Raw genomic sequence first — 15,553 nt, forward strand, 5'->3', positions numbered from 1 at the left:
AAACTGAGTCCAGCCCAAAGGCCAGGCAGAACAGCTCCGTCTTGCAGGCCCATTTGGAAAGATGTCAAATCCTGCAGGGTCCTGATCTCCAGCAGTAGGGCGTTCCACCAGGCCGGGGCCAGAGCTGAAAAGGCCCTGGCCCTGGTTGAGACCAATCTAACCTCCTCAGGGCTCCGGACTTCCAAAGTGTTGCTATTTATGGATCTTAAGGTCCTCTGTGGGGCATACCAGGAGAGGCGGTCCCATAGGTACGAGGGTCCTAGGCCGCATAGGGCTTTAAGATTCTCAAAGTATATACACAAAGTACCAAATATAGTAACAGTAATAATAATGCAACAAAACAACAACACCATAAACTGGCTTATAAGTATAAAACCAAATTTACTAGAATAGTAGCTAGAATAGAGATAGACTTTCAAGCAACAAACATACTAAGGTGTCATGTGCAAAACAAAGCCTGGAGATACTGTAAACATGGAGTGGATAAATGTACAACTGTATATTAACAAGGCAGCTTAGTATGTTTGTTGCTTGAATGGTCACAAGTCTATCTCTATTCTAGCTATTATTCTAGTAAATTTGGTTTTATTCTTATAAGCCAGTTTGTGGTGGTGTTGTTTTGTTGCTTTAGGATTCGAAGCTTGCCTAATTTACTTTGATATGCATCCCTTGTTTAGTACTTCTGTACAGTGGTACCTCAGGTTACATACGCTTCAGGTTACAGACTCTGCTAACCCAGAAATAGTGCTTCAGGTTAAGAATTTTGCTTCAGGATGAGAACAGAAATCGTGCTCCGGTGGCGTGGCAGCAGTGGGAGGCCCCATTAGCTAAAGTGGTGCTTCAGGTTAAGAACAGTTTCATGTTAAGAATGGACCTCCGGAACGAATTAAGTACTTAACCCGAGGTACCACTGTATATACATTTTGACATAGTTCCAGCAGAAGGTGTAATATGTTTCTCCTGCTCTGAATATTACCAGCCGTGTTTTTTATTATATTTTGTGAACTGTACAGGTGTTTGATACCTGCGCTACATACCTTTCAACTTTACCCTGCAGCGTTTCTCCTTTTCAGATCCGTTACGCTGGTGCTGCCGACAGTACGGTTCAGTTCATTTTCTACCAACCTATTATTCACCGATGGAGAGAAACTGATTTCTTTCCTTGTTCCGCTTCTTGTGGTGGAGGTAATAAATTTAACATTGTTTATAGCGATTTGCATTCTGTACCAATATACATAAGGTTAAGTTGTTGTTGCTTAAAAAAAGGGGATGAGTTTCGCTCATTCTGAATTAACTCTTGTTGACTCTTCATCTTGGAATGGATTTCACCTGTTAGGAATTGCTTGGGTGGGGGGGAGTGTTGATTTGTATTTGATTAGTACTTCTGTACAGTACAGCTACCTCTAGGAAAGGTGCCTGGAAAATGCCATTCACACCCAATTAGCATGGGAGCTAGGGACGCGGGTGGCGCTGTGGGTTAAACCACAGAGCCTAGGACTTGCCGATCGGAAGGTCGGCGGTTCGAATCCCCGTGATGGGGTGAGCTCCTGTTGCTTGGTCCCTGCTCCTGCCAACCTAGCAGTTCAAAAGCACATGCAAGTAGATAAATAGGTACCGCTCTGGCAGGAAGGTAAACAGCGTTTCTGTGTGCTGCTCTGGTTCGCCAGAAGCGGCTTAGTCCTGCTGGCCGCATGACCCGGAAGCTGTCTGCGGACAAACGCCGGCTCCCTCGGCCAATAAAGTGAGATGAGTGCCACAACCCCAGAGTCAGTCACGACTGGACCTAATGTTCAGGGGTCCCTTTACCTTTTTAGCATGGGAGCTGATTTGCCACATCTTAGTTCCCCCAGGAAAAAAACTTCCTTGTTTTGCCCCAGAATTGTGGCTTTTGCTGCCAATCAGAGAGGGGAGGAGAACTTGCCTTATGAGCTCCCTCCACTCCCTAAATATTGTAGTTACCTTTTTTCTGCACCCAACCCACCTCCCTATGCAGTATGGACTCCGCTAGTTGCCTGTTAAAGGGGCAAAGTAGAAATTGGGGGGGGGGGGCAAGAAGCCCTTTCAACTGCCCTTGGGCTCTTCTTTTTTGCCTGCTTCATGCTGCTGCGAGTCTTGTTTGGAGTAGCGCTGTTTGCTTGTCGAGGTCCCCAAGCCACCCCAAATAAAAACACAATTGACGCATAATTTTTGCTTAAGGTTTCTGTCATAATTTTGGCCACAACTTTATTAAAATACAGAAAATGTGGGCGGTTGCTTAGGCATTGGTTGTGGCTATCTGACCCCGCATGGGGACAGACTGACATTCGCACGTGAAGTCAGAAATGGAAAACATTTTGGGGAGAGAGACGGAGCTGGGAATCATGCCCTCACCTCTCCCCAAATGCTCCCAGGGGCTCTTGCATGGCCCTAGCCCCTTGACAGGGGTTCGGACAAAAGCATGGCGAGCCCCTGGATTCCTTTAACGGAAAACCCTTGCAGCAGCATTGGAGGGGCAGGCACAGCCAATCCATACCCCTCCACAAATCAATTCCTAAACCAATGCCTTACCACAACCTTACAAGTTGTGATTATTTGCTACGCAGTAGGCAAAAACCAAATGGCACCAGCAATCAGCCAAATAGACAAAAATCCTACCTGGCCCCTGCCCCAAAAGCAGACGACCCCATCACAGGCATAGCAAGGTCAAGCAAACAACCCTAAATTAGGGAGGGTGGGTGGCTGATCCGATGTGTGCAGCGAAAAGAGGAAGCTCAATGCTGCGCACAGGGCTTTTATCAACCTAGGCTGTCAATCACGAAATGGCAACCTATAAATCTCCCCAGCAACAAGAATCTCATTGAAAATGGTGGCCAACTCCCTTATTTCCCACCCAGCAACAGTGGGGTGTCTTGCTAGCCCCCACTGCAACACATGCTCTCCATGAGGGAGAACACACTTTATTTGGTCTAATTGGCGATTAGCCTGGGCAAGAGTTAAGGTGTAATCAAATGAGGCAGTGCTGGGTTAAGGATGCTCTGAGTCACCTTTTGCTCTGCTGGGGTAATTGGGGGCTCCCTTTTTCTTGGCATGCATCCTGGGGTGAACGCTGAACCACACCACAGTGTGCATGCAGACCCCAGATTTCCAGGGCCTTCTGAGCATGAGGAAGGGTTCCTTTGAATCCTTTTCTCCAGCTCCATCACAGGCAAGGCCTCTCATCCTGCCCATTGGGCGTGAGGGAGTTTAACCCTCAGGGAGCTTCCCCGTCCTGAATATATTTTGATGTGGTGAATCAGCTTGTTGGTTTGCAGATCCTCGAATTTTGTTAAGTTTCAATAAATATAACCTTTCTCCAAGTTGCTGGTGTGTGAGTCTTTTCCCAGGTGTGCTGGCAAAAACACTGCATCTCATTTGCAGCATTCTGTCCCAAGGGAAGTGTATTTCTGTGGAGGATAATTATAGAAGGTGGTTCATTGCTATTTATAACTCCAGTGTGGTCCACAAGGATGCATCAGTACCACTGATTAATGACTTGCTTTTCACTCTTATACTGTAAACCATCTCTCCTTCTCTGTTTAGAAAGTCAGTTCCTGTATCCCAAGTTAAATATAGAGATAGATATATATGCATGTTCTGAAAGTATTTGCAGTTGCCAAAGAAGGACTGAAGTCATGGCTTTCACTAATTTCGGAAATGTTCAATATGAATATGAGGAAACATCTCACAAAGCTTTTCTGACTATCTTCAGATTATGTGCATGGCACAATTCCTTTGGGAGATTCCAGGTTTACAAAGATGCATATCAGCGATGTTCTGCCCATTTCACCCCTACGTGTTTTCCAAATCCTGTTTGAAAAGTATAATCTTGAAAGTTGCCCTGAAGAGAGAATTAAGTTCAGTACTGTTACAACTACTGAACGTGTTCATTTGTCTAACTGCTCCTTTTACAAAAAAAAAAAAAAAAAATGCACCTAAATTTCACCCTATAGGTGAAGTTAGCCATATTACAGAAACAGGGTCTATTTATTTGCATGCTTTTTGGAGCTATATTTTTGTTTTTACTTTTAATGTATCCAGCATGTGCTTTTGATTCCATAACTCATCATCAGCTCTGCAATTTGATTGGAGGAAGAGATCCAATTTATTGGACTCAGTAAGGCAAATGAAAGGGCAAAGTTAGCAACTTGAGGTGTGATATTGGGTACTACGTATGTGATGCAGGCGTACTGAATCCTAGTGCACTGGGAAGAAGCCTGCTATTTGAACTTCCCCTTGCCTCTTCCAACGATTTTCAAACAATTTCATTAAAGGAATTGTCACAGTGACTTGTCATGACAGCCTCCGGGGGAGTTATGCAATCTTTGTGGTCAAGGATAGCAGCACCTAGAGAGAACTGGTATCTGGTAATTGAAATTAGGTCACAACAGTCGATACTCCCATATGGGAAATTACAGGGGGAAAGGGAGGAAATGCTCAGAAGGAGACTCGTAATGCAGAATGCAAAAGCTGGACTTTAAGGGGAAAGATAAATCAACCCGAAAGATACAAGCAGTTGGGGGAAGTTTGCACTTTCCTTTACTACTTTATCATTTTAGATTTCTGTAGCACCAAGCTTAAGAATCTGAGGTTGTTGTACAGAAATCAGCCTAGGGCATTAACCCTCTATAAAAGAGAACCGTATAATATTGCAGTTGACATCAGCATGCAGCTAACCAAGAAGAGGCAAAAGGAATCAATTTCCACCTTAAGAAAAGCAAGGGCCAACGACAAGCATTCTATAAACTTCTTGTTCCTCTCAAGGAAACTGCCATCGACAGTATCCACCAACCTTTGTTAACTCTGAATTATACTTTATATACAGCAGTGACTTTGAATTAAATAAAATCCCCAGAATAAAACAATAGCTGGGAAGCTGATACTTTCGAATGTTTCTTTTTGAAAGGCTTCGGCAATAGGCGAAATCCAATACTGCTGTTATACGTGCAGAATAGCTCTTGATCCAGTGAAGGTGTCTGTCAATGCAAGAGAAGGGGAAGAAATTCTTGCCGGTTCTCCTTTCCCCACTGCAGGACTCCCTGGAAATCTGTTTCAGAGGGTTGAGGGGGGGGACCCTCCGAAACATTGTGGGCGAGAGTCAAGGGCCTGTAGGGAAATGAGAATAAGAGAAAATCATCTCTTCTCATCCATTAGGGAATGACTCTCTTGGATCAACAGCCATTTCATGAGCAAAACAGCAGAACAGGATTTCACCTATTGTCTTGATAAATTGTTCAGGCCTCAAGATATGTGACAATGTAATAGTTAAAGTTATTGCAAGGCAATGGGCCACCTGTCCTTTTTAATTTCGTGTGTGTAAATAATTATTGGGGGAACGTGTTTACATGAAATGTTCACAGATAGCTGAGAAATTAACAGTGACTTCCAGTCACATTTTTGGAAACCACGTGGAGGGAAGCCGCTTAGGGTGGCTGTTACGATTGGATGCATGTGAGAAAGGCCTTAAGCATCTTCTCCATGACTGCTTCTCCTCCCTAAATAATGGTTTCCCAAAGTTGTGTTTCATACCTTTAAAAAACTCCATCACGACTCAGCCACATAGGTTTGTTAATTTGTACCTAGCCTCTTAGCTCTAGTGATACATGTGACCAAAAGAACGTTTGGAACAAACCTATATTTACATTCTTAAGACCCACTTGCAAGGTCTTTTTAGGCTAGCAAGTACATTCTGGTTAGTATTTTAGCCCAGTATCACAAACCTTAGCACTGCAAGTTAATTCAGAGTTGTGTAGTTGTCTTTGTCTTTTCTGAGTCTAGATTTTTTTTAAGGTTACCAGCTGACTTCTGCCGAGTGCTATGATCTGAGAAGCAATAGAGTGGTCTCTGACCAATACTGCCACTACTACCCTGAAAACATCAAGCCAAAGCCAAAACTCCAGGAGTGCAACCTGGATCCTTGCCCTGCCAGGTAAGTCCGTTCACGATTTTGAGATAGTTTACGCTGAGCAAAATCAGACCAGTTAATTTATTGTTTAGATATTGAGAGGATTGCAAATAGCTTGTTATCCAGCCGGCATGTACAAATTAATGTAACCACATTGATTGGAACATCTTAAATTGAGGGGGGGGGGGAATCCTAGGACATTTTCTGTTCTGGTATAGTAAATTAACTGGGATCTGATTCAGCATTTTTGAGGTAGATGTGGTGGACAACTCTTGAAAGAGTTGTTAATGTAGCTGATGTCTCTGAGTAGGCATGTTTTTTAGGATTGCACTGAAAAGTGGGATATTCAAAGTAATTTAGTTATGCACTTGGAAATTATATTTATTGAATATATATATATATATGTATGAGAGAGAGAGATCAATAGCATACTGTACGTGTCCTTATGTTGTCGAAAGTTTAAGAAAGAATGAAGTCACTGAAAACTGAAGATATGCTCATTTTAGCACGGAGAAGGAGCTCCGCAGTTAAACTTAACTATATATGCTTTCTAGGGATGGTTACCTGGGAACAAAAACTAATTCACAACTTTGCAATTGCCCCAATTTTGCATGGTCTTCTTCCAGTCATTATGAAGCTGCATTTTCAGAAAAAGATAATTTTCTTTTGAGCAAGGGGGCGTGGGGGGGGGGGAGATATATAACTGTGGAAACATTTCTGGAGAAATGCCCATCCCATATCACTGGCATTTATCCACAACTTTATCAATGAGGAGAAGGTTTGTTGGTTTGTGTTTTCATCAAGCGTTTCTGACGGTTGAAAGGAGAAAAATACTGATAGCATTAGAATGATAATATAGATGAAATTCCAGCCACCTTGTATTATTGAACGTTATATTCTTCCAATTTGAAAAGGGCACTTCATGAAAATTAAGTATTGACCAGGGCTTTATTGCTTGTCACCTTTGACCTTTGATTAAATGTTCCCACTCCTTCTGCTCGGAACCTTATGGTGTGTTTCTAGTTTTGGTTTTTTTAAAAAAAAATAATCAATTGCCAACACAGAAAAATAACGTGAATTGGGTCTTGTTAGACCAGGGGAGAGACAGACTTCAGGCTTGTTGGATCTACTTTGGTTTTATTTTCTAGAACCTCAAGGTCTAACTGCCAGAATGAGATACAAAAGACATGTGGTTAGAATCAAAGACGTGGTGCCTCTGAGCATATTCTGAGCTTAGGAATTTGTCTCCAGGACCAGACCTGAGCTCACATCTTTTTAACACAAAAGTCCACTTCTGATAGCTTTCTTTAACTCAGCCACGGGTGCCATCTAGGAGGGACTGAGGGGCCAAGGGCCCCCCCAAAAAACAGATAAAATAAGAGCTCTGAGAATACAATGAGCGGGGCATTTAACATTCAGTGATGTTAAACGTTTGCCTGAAAAGGATAAGCAATATGGAAAGAGATTGCACAAAATAGAAGTTAACAATTAAGGCAGAATTGGCCTCCAGCAAAGAACATGACCACAAACCAGATTTATAATAAACCGTAGCACTAACAGGAGCAAGGAAAGCAAACTGTAATCGGCTAGCTATGGCCTGCCTAAGATATTGGTTGCAGGTAGCATGATAGCTCTGTGCCCTGGCCTGCCCAGAGCAACAGAAACAGGCATTATTGAGCACAAGATACAACTGATGTGCTGCGTACAGGTACAACCCAGTGTCTACATGTTGTGCCAGCCTGAATTATCAGGGTAAATAGAAAAGTGCATTTTCACAAATTTGCAAGTTGCAGTGTACCATAAGCAGAGGGAGACACACGGCAGGCTGCTCAAAATGTCAGTGGTGCCTGCAAAATAAAGATTAAACATGCCTAGGTATTTATTTTTGCCATTCATTTTTAAATGTTTGCCTTTCTTGATGTTTATTATATTAGAGCTCACACACGCCATTTGTTTCTGGGAACTGATTTCAAAGCTGTTTTCCAGTTTGATATATATAACCTGACACTACATATACATAAATGTTAAGGCAGGTGGCTGCATGGTGCATGCATATCAAAAGAAAGAGAAAACTAACTTCTGGGCAGATGTCAGGGAAGTAATTTTTGCTGTTATACAAGACGGATCAACGTGAGGCTGCTGACATACGGATCCTGAAGGGCAGCAGTCCTTTAGATGCAAGAGTCTTCTCTTCCACTTACGGGACCTACCAGAATGAAGTTGGCTTAGTCAGTAATGTGACTGTAGTATAGGACCTTTCTCATGATTGCATTTGCTCTTGGAAGCAATATATATATCCTCAGCAGGAAACCTGCTCTAAAAGAGCACTGCAGAATAGCCCCCCCACCACCAGCTAATTGGTTTAATTAGTCCATTTTCAACAATATTAAGAATAAGCTTCACTCAGGCCCTTGATCTGAGTGGGTTTCTCATGTGTTTGCACTATCCATCTTTCCGCTATTCGCACTGCAGGCTACAGACAGGCGTCTGGGAGGTTGTGTATGATAGACAAATCACCTGTTTTTCCCCCCCTTTTCACATTAATTATAGCCTTTATGCTAATGTTACTTAACTGTGCATACCTTTTAACACCCAGAATGACACTCTGTTACCCACCCTATCTCTGCTTGTCCTAACAAAGTCATCTTGTGGCTTTTATTTCAAATTCCTTCCATTGTACAGACAATGCTGAAAAAATCCCACCTACACATTTGACAAACGAAAATGATTCCTTCTAGCCTTTACATGCATAGGTTTGGTTCATCCATTTCCTGGCATAGGTTTGGTTCATCCATTTCCCCCACTGCCCCGCTGAGTATCCATATTTGGCACGATCACAATGGCAGAGAGAAGACATTTGACCCACTAAACACTAATGACAACAGTCACCAAAAAAATGATGGCGCTTCTCACTTGGTCACCACTGCAAAGCAGAGTTGGGAGCATGGGATTTGTAGTGGAGAAGCAATGTGGGGGGGTATGCAATGTACTTGTGCCTAACCCTTTCCCCTGAATTCCTCACAGCCAGTTTTCCTCTACATGGGTTCTTGCGTTTGTGCTGGAAACACAATCTAGTGGGAAAGTGGCTGAAAGGATGACTTTTGGAAGTGATGGGGTTGAAAAGAGGTGCAGGGGGAAAGGCTAACAAACACAACCCACAACTGTTCTTCTGCTGATACTGTTTTCCGTGTCAAAACCCCCAAGCCACCCCCATGAGAATAAAGACACAAGGACACAGAATTTTAGGTTAATGTTTAACGTGCAAAATTTAGGCCACAACTTTATTGGTTACAGAATGTGAGCGGTATTGGCTTAGGCATTGGCATCAACAGACTATATCTGACTCCTGCCCACCTTGCAGGGAGTCTGGTAAGGGTAAACCTCCAGTAGGGGAACCCCGCCGATGCGGATCGACCCCTGGGTTCCCACTGGGGTTGTGGCATGGCCCTAGCCCCTCCCCAGGCTTTGGACAATATCCACACCCCCAGATTCCTTTAACGGAATACTCTTGAGCACAGAGGGGTATTCCAGTGCCTAACCCAACGCTATTCCAATGCCTAACCACCAAACCTTACAAAGTTGCGATGATTGCCACGAGGTAGGTGAAAACCAAATGGCGAGTGCCAATTTGCCAAGTGGAAAAAGTCCTACCAGGCCCCGCAATGGCAACAAACCGAAGTCCATAGCGAGGCCAATGACGCAACCTGAACAAAGGGTGAGAGGACAGGAAATCTGCGGTGCAAGGCTGAAAAGGGCCAGTTCAAGGTCATGCTGTGGGTTAAATTGGTCCCAGCCACACTCCCCAAGCCGCCTGATTGGCCGCTTGGCTAACTGGCGTGGCTGGGCCTCCCCAGCGTAAGGTGGGACACAGTCCCGCCCCCCACACTAAGGGGGGGAGGCTTGGTGGCTCGCCCACAACGTGTCCCCACAAAGAGGTGGAGCCAATTTGCAGGAAAGCAGCATCTGTAACTATTGGTTACAGTGGTACCTCGGGTTAAGTACTTAATTTGTTCCAGAAGTCCGTACTTAACCTGAAACTGTTCTTAACCTGAAGCATCACTTTAGCTAATGGGGCCTCCTGCTGCCGCCGTGCCGCCGAAGCCCAATTTCTGTTCTTATCCTGAAGCAAAGTTCTTAACCTGAAGCACTATTTATAGGTTAGCGGAGTGTGTAACCTGAAGCATATGTAACCTGAAGCGTATGTAACCTGAAGCGTATGTAACCTGAAGCGTATGTAACCCGAGGTACCACTGTATTTGCAGATTAGTTTGGCTGCAGAAGGTGTGCTGGGGAGACCACACATTCAAGAAACGCAAAAGTAACTTTGGCTTGGTTTAATAACAAATAACAAAAACAAAAACTCCTTTTACACTAAATTACATTATATCAATAAGTGTGACCCATCCACCAGGGTACTGAGAGAGCTACTTGCTGCTCTTTATATACTATACCCAACATAATTATATACTATACCCAGCTTAATTAACATATCTTAACAGCACCTGCTATACTGCTTCACAGATGTAAAACTAGGTCATGTTATTTGCTCTGGCCCCTAAAAACATACACATCTTGTGGAACAATAATGAAACCTAAAATTTAAAGAAACCATTCAACAGTAGCACGCAGTACAGACCCACTGCCCTCCAGATTGAATTCTGCTGCTTAATTATTGACTGGCAGTCTGAGGTCTCATGTGGGAGCTCGCTTGCCTTATGAGTCCCAGTTGCAGGGCAGCTAGCACAGCGGAAAGCATTCTACCGCTAACCGAGACTGCTAAGGACTCATATCTTGCAGGCATTGACAAAGAGGCCCTTCCCGTATGCACAATGTGCCAAAATACTTGTCTCGTTGCTCTTCTGATCACGAATTTAGTGGAAACAGGAATACAGATTGACTGTGATATTTGCCTCATAATTGCTATCTATTTAAATACTTTTCAGCAACGTGATGACAGAATAAGAGCAAGGCAGTTAAGAAATTTCCAGCGTAACTTGCCAATTTGAAATGAACTGAAAAGACCTCTCTAATTAGTTAAGAAAACATCCTGTCAGGACTCTCTTCCAGCTTTACGTCCTTATCCGTAATGCAGTCTAATATGCAAGGCCCTTCCTCCTCAGACTTGCTGAAAGAGCCTCAAACCCCAACAGAGGGGAGCAGCTGGGGTGGGTGTGTAGGTTGATCTTGAGCAGACAGCCACAGAAGAAGGGGTTAAGCACCTCATTTCCTCTTGCTTTTCTTCTGCTTGGAAAACTGCAGCCTCCCAGGACTGCTTCTGCTTAAGAAAAAGTCATTGAGCTCTCATACGCATTGGGGTGGAACATCTGGGGTGTACTGGGGCTTTCAGACGAAGAATCTGGAAGCACAGAGTGGGCCCATGTTGAGTAGCCCTGGATGGTGTGCACGCCTCCCTTGAGGTCCATCTGTACAACACAAAACATCTGCAGCAAGGGGGTCTGGTTGCATGTGCAGAGTTGTTTCCCTGGAATCTGCACCCCTGACCTTTCAGGAATGCTGCTGCAGCCCTGTGTTTAAGAGCCCCACCAAGGAGCAGTGTATATAACCTGCACCTGGATGCAGCCTAAATTCAGGGTTCGACAGACAGCACACAAAGATGAACAGCTCTATTTTAAATGTATTTCTGAGCCCCCTAACCTTTCATCACGTGCCCAGTGGTCCGGATGTTGCCTTCAAGGAAATTTGTGGCATCTCACGCTCCCCGCACACTTCTCAGGTAGTTCTGCAAACTCAGGTTTGCTGTGGCCTTTACTGAATTAGGCTCTGGGCTCTTGCTGTTGCCAAAACAATTAACCCTGTGTTTTGGTCTTGGGCTCTGGGTTCTTGGCTGACAACATGGCGGAGCGAAGGATTGGTCTCCAGCAGCAATGTGGTTCCTCACTAGCCATCTAGAATTTAGGATGCCAATATGCTGCCACCTTAGTGTCTAACAAACCCATTTTTTACATTCAGCCTCCTCTCATGCAGCAGTACACATAGATGCAAACTAAAAGCACCGAAGAGCCAAACAAGTACTTAAAGAAAACTGATGCTTTCCTGTTATTCATCCGTATTGTTTGCTTGCTTTATAATTTCTTGGGAAGTGATCCATTAGAAGACGTACTTTTGCCTCACAGGCTATGTAGCCTTGTTGCAGATTCGCTTCACTTGGCCCAGTCTTTGGTTTATCAATGCTTAGTTCGTAAGCTAATGAGCTATGATGTCGTAAAGGGGCATCCCTGTAAATGTGGGGGATTCATAATGTAAATTATAGCACTGGTGACCTGGAAACCATATTGAACAAGGAGTGATCCAAGTTGTGATGGATGCTAGACCATGTGGACTAGCAGGATCGCTATCATGCAAGAGAAGCATGAGTAGCCTGAATCCCCAACAAAAAGACGCTCCAGTGAGGTACTTCCTGTTTGTGCTTCCTGTTTTCCTGTTAACTTTGATGTGTGGAAGCATCCTTCAACATTATGGTTAGTACAAAGATGGCAACATTTCTCCCACCTTGTTGAGATGTTAAAATCGAATCCTACTGATCGACAGAGTCCTTTTATTTGTCAACAAGTAATGGTGAATATGTCTCTTTTCGCAGCACAAAATCCCTACTTTTTAGGTTGACCTTTAAAATTTGGTGGTGGGCTTTGTTTTTAATGAGACAGAATAACTCCTTGCTGTTTGTGATTTGTAAGAGTGGAGAAACTCTTCTTTTCCACGCACCAGGAATGGGGAATCTCTGGCTATCTGAATGTTGTTGAATTCCAACTCCCATCAGCCCTGGCCAGCATGGCCCACAGTCAGTGAGGATGGGAACTGAACTCCCAGCACATCTGGAGGCTCACAAGTTCTGCGCCCCTTCCCCACAGATGCAAAACACATCATTCTCTCCCTCACTTACTCATTAACTCTGTTGAGTTCAGTTTAAGAACATAACTGTTCTGCATTTAATAAATAAATCACTTTACATTGTGGGAGCCATATGAACTAATAGGTTAAAAAAAATGGTTCATGAAATATTTTGCAAAGTGAAATGTTGAGTGCCAATGTCAATTTTTGCTTGCCTCCTTAGTCTTTGAAGCTAGATTTTTAGCCGCATGAGTAAAATGACATAATAATCTATTTAATGCTATGTCTCTGTATAATGTAATCATTTAGTGTTTATTTTATTGTGTGTACCTTCTACTCAGAGGGTTGGCATTATTGTTCCTAACAGTGATGGATACAAGCAGATCATGCCCTATGACCTCTACCATCCTCTTCCTCGGTATGTAAACCAGCTTCTCTATTTAACAAACATGCAGATATGTGCTTGTGGTTGATTGATACTCTTAACAGAGTGTGGTAGTGATCTGCAAACACGCTCTGGGCCTGCGGTCTTGTGTTTTGTTTTCATTGCTTCCTGCTTTTCTGTACACGTGAGATACTGAAATCTGGATTTCTCGTGTCCTGGAGCTCTTGCAAAGAATGATAATCGCCTATCACACAAACCAAAGAATCTTGTCACTGAAATATCCAATTGAGACTGAGATTAAAATGTTGAGCTGTTGCCCTCCCTTTCTTTTCCCCATGTGGGCACATGTTTGGCACTTTGAGAGGCAGAGTTTTAACTGGATCTTTCTCAAAATGGCAATTACAGTCTGTTGATTGAAGGCAGTTCATTTAAGGTAAAGGTTTATAGCAACAGAGAGTGTTTGTGTTCTCCAGAATTATTAATTTCACGTAATATGTTAAAAGTCAAAATACTGCCATTCAACTTGTTATATAATCAGCTATAAACAAGACCAATTAATTGAAAACAAATTCTGACATCTCTAGTTTTAACATAGCAATCCAGGTTATTACAGTTTAATTGCTAATGGGGCCAATAAAAGCCATTGTCTCAATCCATATTTCTTGACAGATTTTGGCATTTTTGCATGACTATATTACATTATTTCTCGCATATTCATCTTTTAAGCAACATAAATGAGTCTTAATTGGCTAGAAGCTTGTTATTTTAGAATTTTGCGACTAAGGCCTTACTCTTTAACAATTGCCAAATTGAAGCAGAATCTATTTAATTCTCTTTGGCTTATTGATGTGACTTATGCAAGTATTTTCTTCCGTGTGTTTATTCTGAGGCAACCTTGAGCCCAATTATTGAAGCATTCAGCCGATTACAAGCTTGATTGGGGAGAAACATCTGTGTGCGTTTGTGTTTGTGTGTCTGTAAGGCATATATTATGCTATTAAGGTTAAAGTGACTGTGAAGGATGAATGGCTTGGTGAATTGCGCAGCACCTAATTGCATTTCTCATTGGAATGCAAATGAATGGTAAATGCAAAAAGTATGCCGCTGTAGTTTTGTTCAGAAACTAGAATGGCTGGGCTTTGGTGGGCTAAGTTGGCTGAGGGCCCCCACTTGAGACCGGCTGCCCTTTTGTTTGAGTTTACAGCTTTATTCGAACAATATACCTGGCCTCAGACAAGGTCTGCATAGTCCTGATCTCAGAGGTGCCAACTTCTCAAGAAGATTGAGGGGGCCCAATGTGATGTTCTCACATCATGCGTGTGACATCACAAGGAGCCAGAGGGTGGAGCCAAGTGTCCCATGAACATTGAGGGGACCTGGTCCCCTAAAACAAAAAACCAACAACAGAGCCTCGGCCCTGTGGGAATGTTCAGGGTGGCAGGAGAGGATATATTATTTATTGATATCCTTCCTAACTTGTGCTAGCAAGTTCCTTTACTTAGCAGAGTGCATTCCCCTTTACACAGCAGAAAACTAGTTGCAAACTTGTGTGAGTTTCTTAAGACAATACACGATTCAATCTGGCTTGTCCAGATTGAAATGTGTTCTAATATTTTCCTGGTAAGACCCCTTGAATCCCTCCTAAAAGAACAATGACACCACAGTCTTACTCATAAGCAATAAAAAGAAAGTTTACTCACGATCAGGCAGAGCACAGTGTGATCCCTGAAGGCAGGCTTTAGGCTTAAATTTACAAATGTATAAAAACGGTTTACCCCATAAGGGAGATTCACCTAGTGACTGCAGGCTAGCAGTCCAGCAGTTCACAGGATGAAAGGAAGATGGAAAAGAAGGAGAGTGGCAGCATGCCTTGGCCTTTTACCAGGTCGGGAAAGGTCATGCCCACCTACTAGTCACATGCAAGAAGAAGGATGCTCCAGGCTAGGAGGAACAGGAAGTTTCGATTGGCTGGACCAAACATTCCCTTGCATGTCCACTCTAGCAAAACAAGGAATGCTGTACTTGACTGCTCCCAGTGGATTGCATCCCACAGGCCCCTAGGAGCTGGCAACTATGCCTGATCTAGATGCTAAGTTCAAAGTATAGCCCAACCACACTGTAGCCTATGCAGACCTGCCTTGCAAACTTTTATCCACAATCACTAGCATGATGCCCAGGCCTACACTTAACGGAAGAGGAAATTAATTGTGCTGTGAGAGATGGTGTCTCTCCCTCCATCAGTTTGCTTCTATTGCTTCTCAGTCAACAAAGAACTTCACCCACAAAGAGTGGTCTTGCATGGGAACTGGAACTGATGTAGGGAAGGGGAGGAATTAATTTCAGTTTCCACGTAAAGGCAATCTTACCTAAAACCAACTTTCCAAAATAATAAGCAAGCC

The 15,553-nt window shown here is 43.3% G+C and overlaps 1 protein-coding gene across 5 annotated transcripts in view; it reads left to right on the forward strand.

Annotated features, from left to right (window-relative positions):
• Window positions 1–15,553, forward strand: part of ADAMTSL1 (ADAMTS like 1) — a 718,478-nt gene that overhangs the window by 338,948 nt on the left and 363,977 nt on the right. For all 5 annotated transcript variants that reach the window (XR_013391089.1, XM_028711677.2, XM_028711679.2 and 2 more), the window contains 3 exons: window positions 1,074–1,185; window positions 5,806–5,944; window positions 13,137–13,187. Coding sequence is in view for 4 of the 5 variants with exons in the window: in XM_028711677.2 (XP_028567510.2) it covers window positions 1,074–1,185; window positions 5,806–5,944; window positions 13,137–13,187 (302 nt within the window). In the remaining variant the exon portion in view is untranslated. The remainder of the gene's footprint in view (window positions 1–1,073; window positions 1,186–5,805; window positions 5,945–13,136; window positions 13,188–15,553) is intronic.

This window comes from Podarcis muralis, chromosome 17 (assembly GCF_964188315.1).
Source record: "Podarcis muralis chromosome 17, rPodMur119.hap1.1, whole genome shotgun sequence".
Lineage (NCBI taxonomy): Eukaryota > Metazoa > Chordata > Lepidosauria > Squamata > Lacertidae > Podarcis > Podarcis muralis.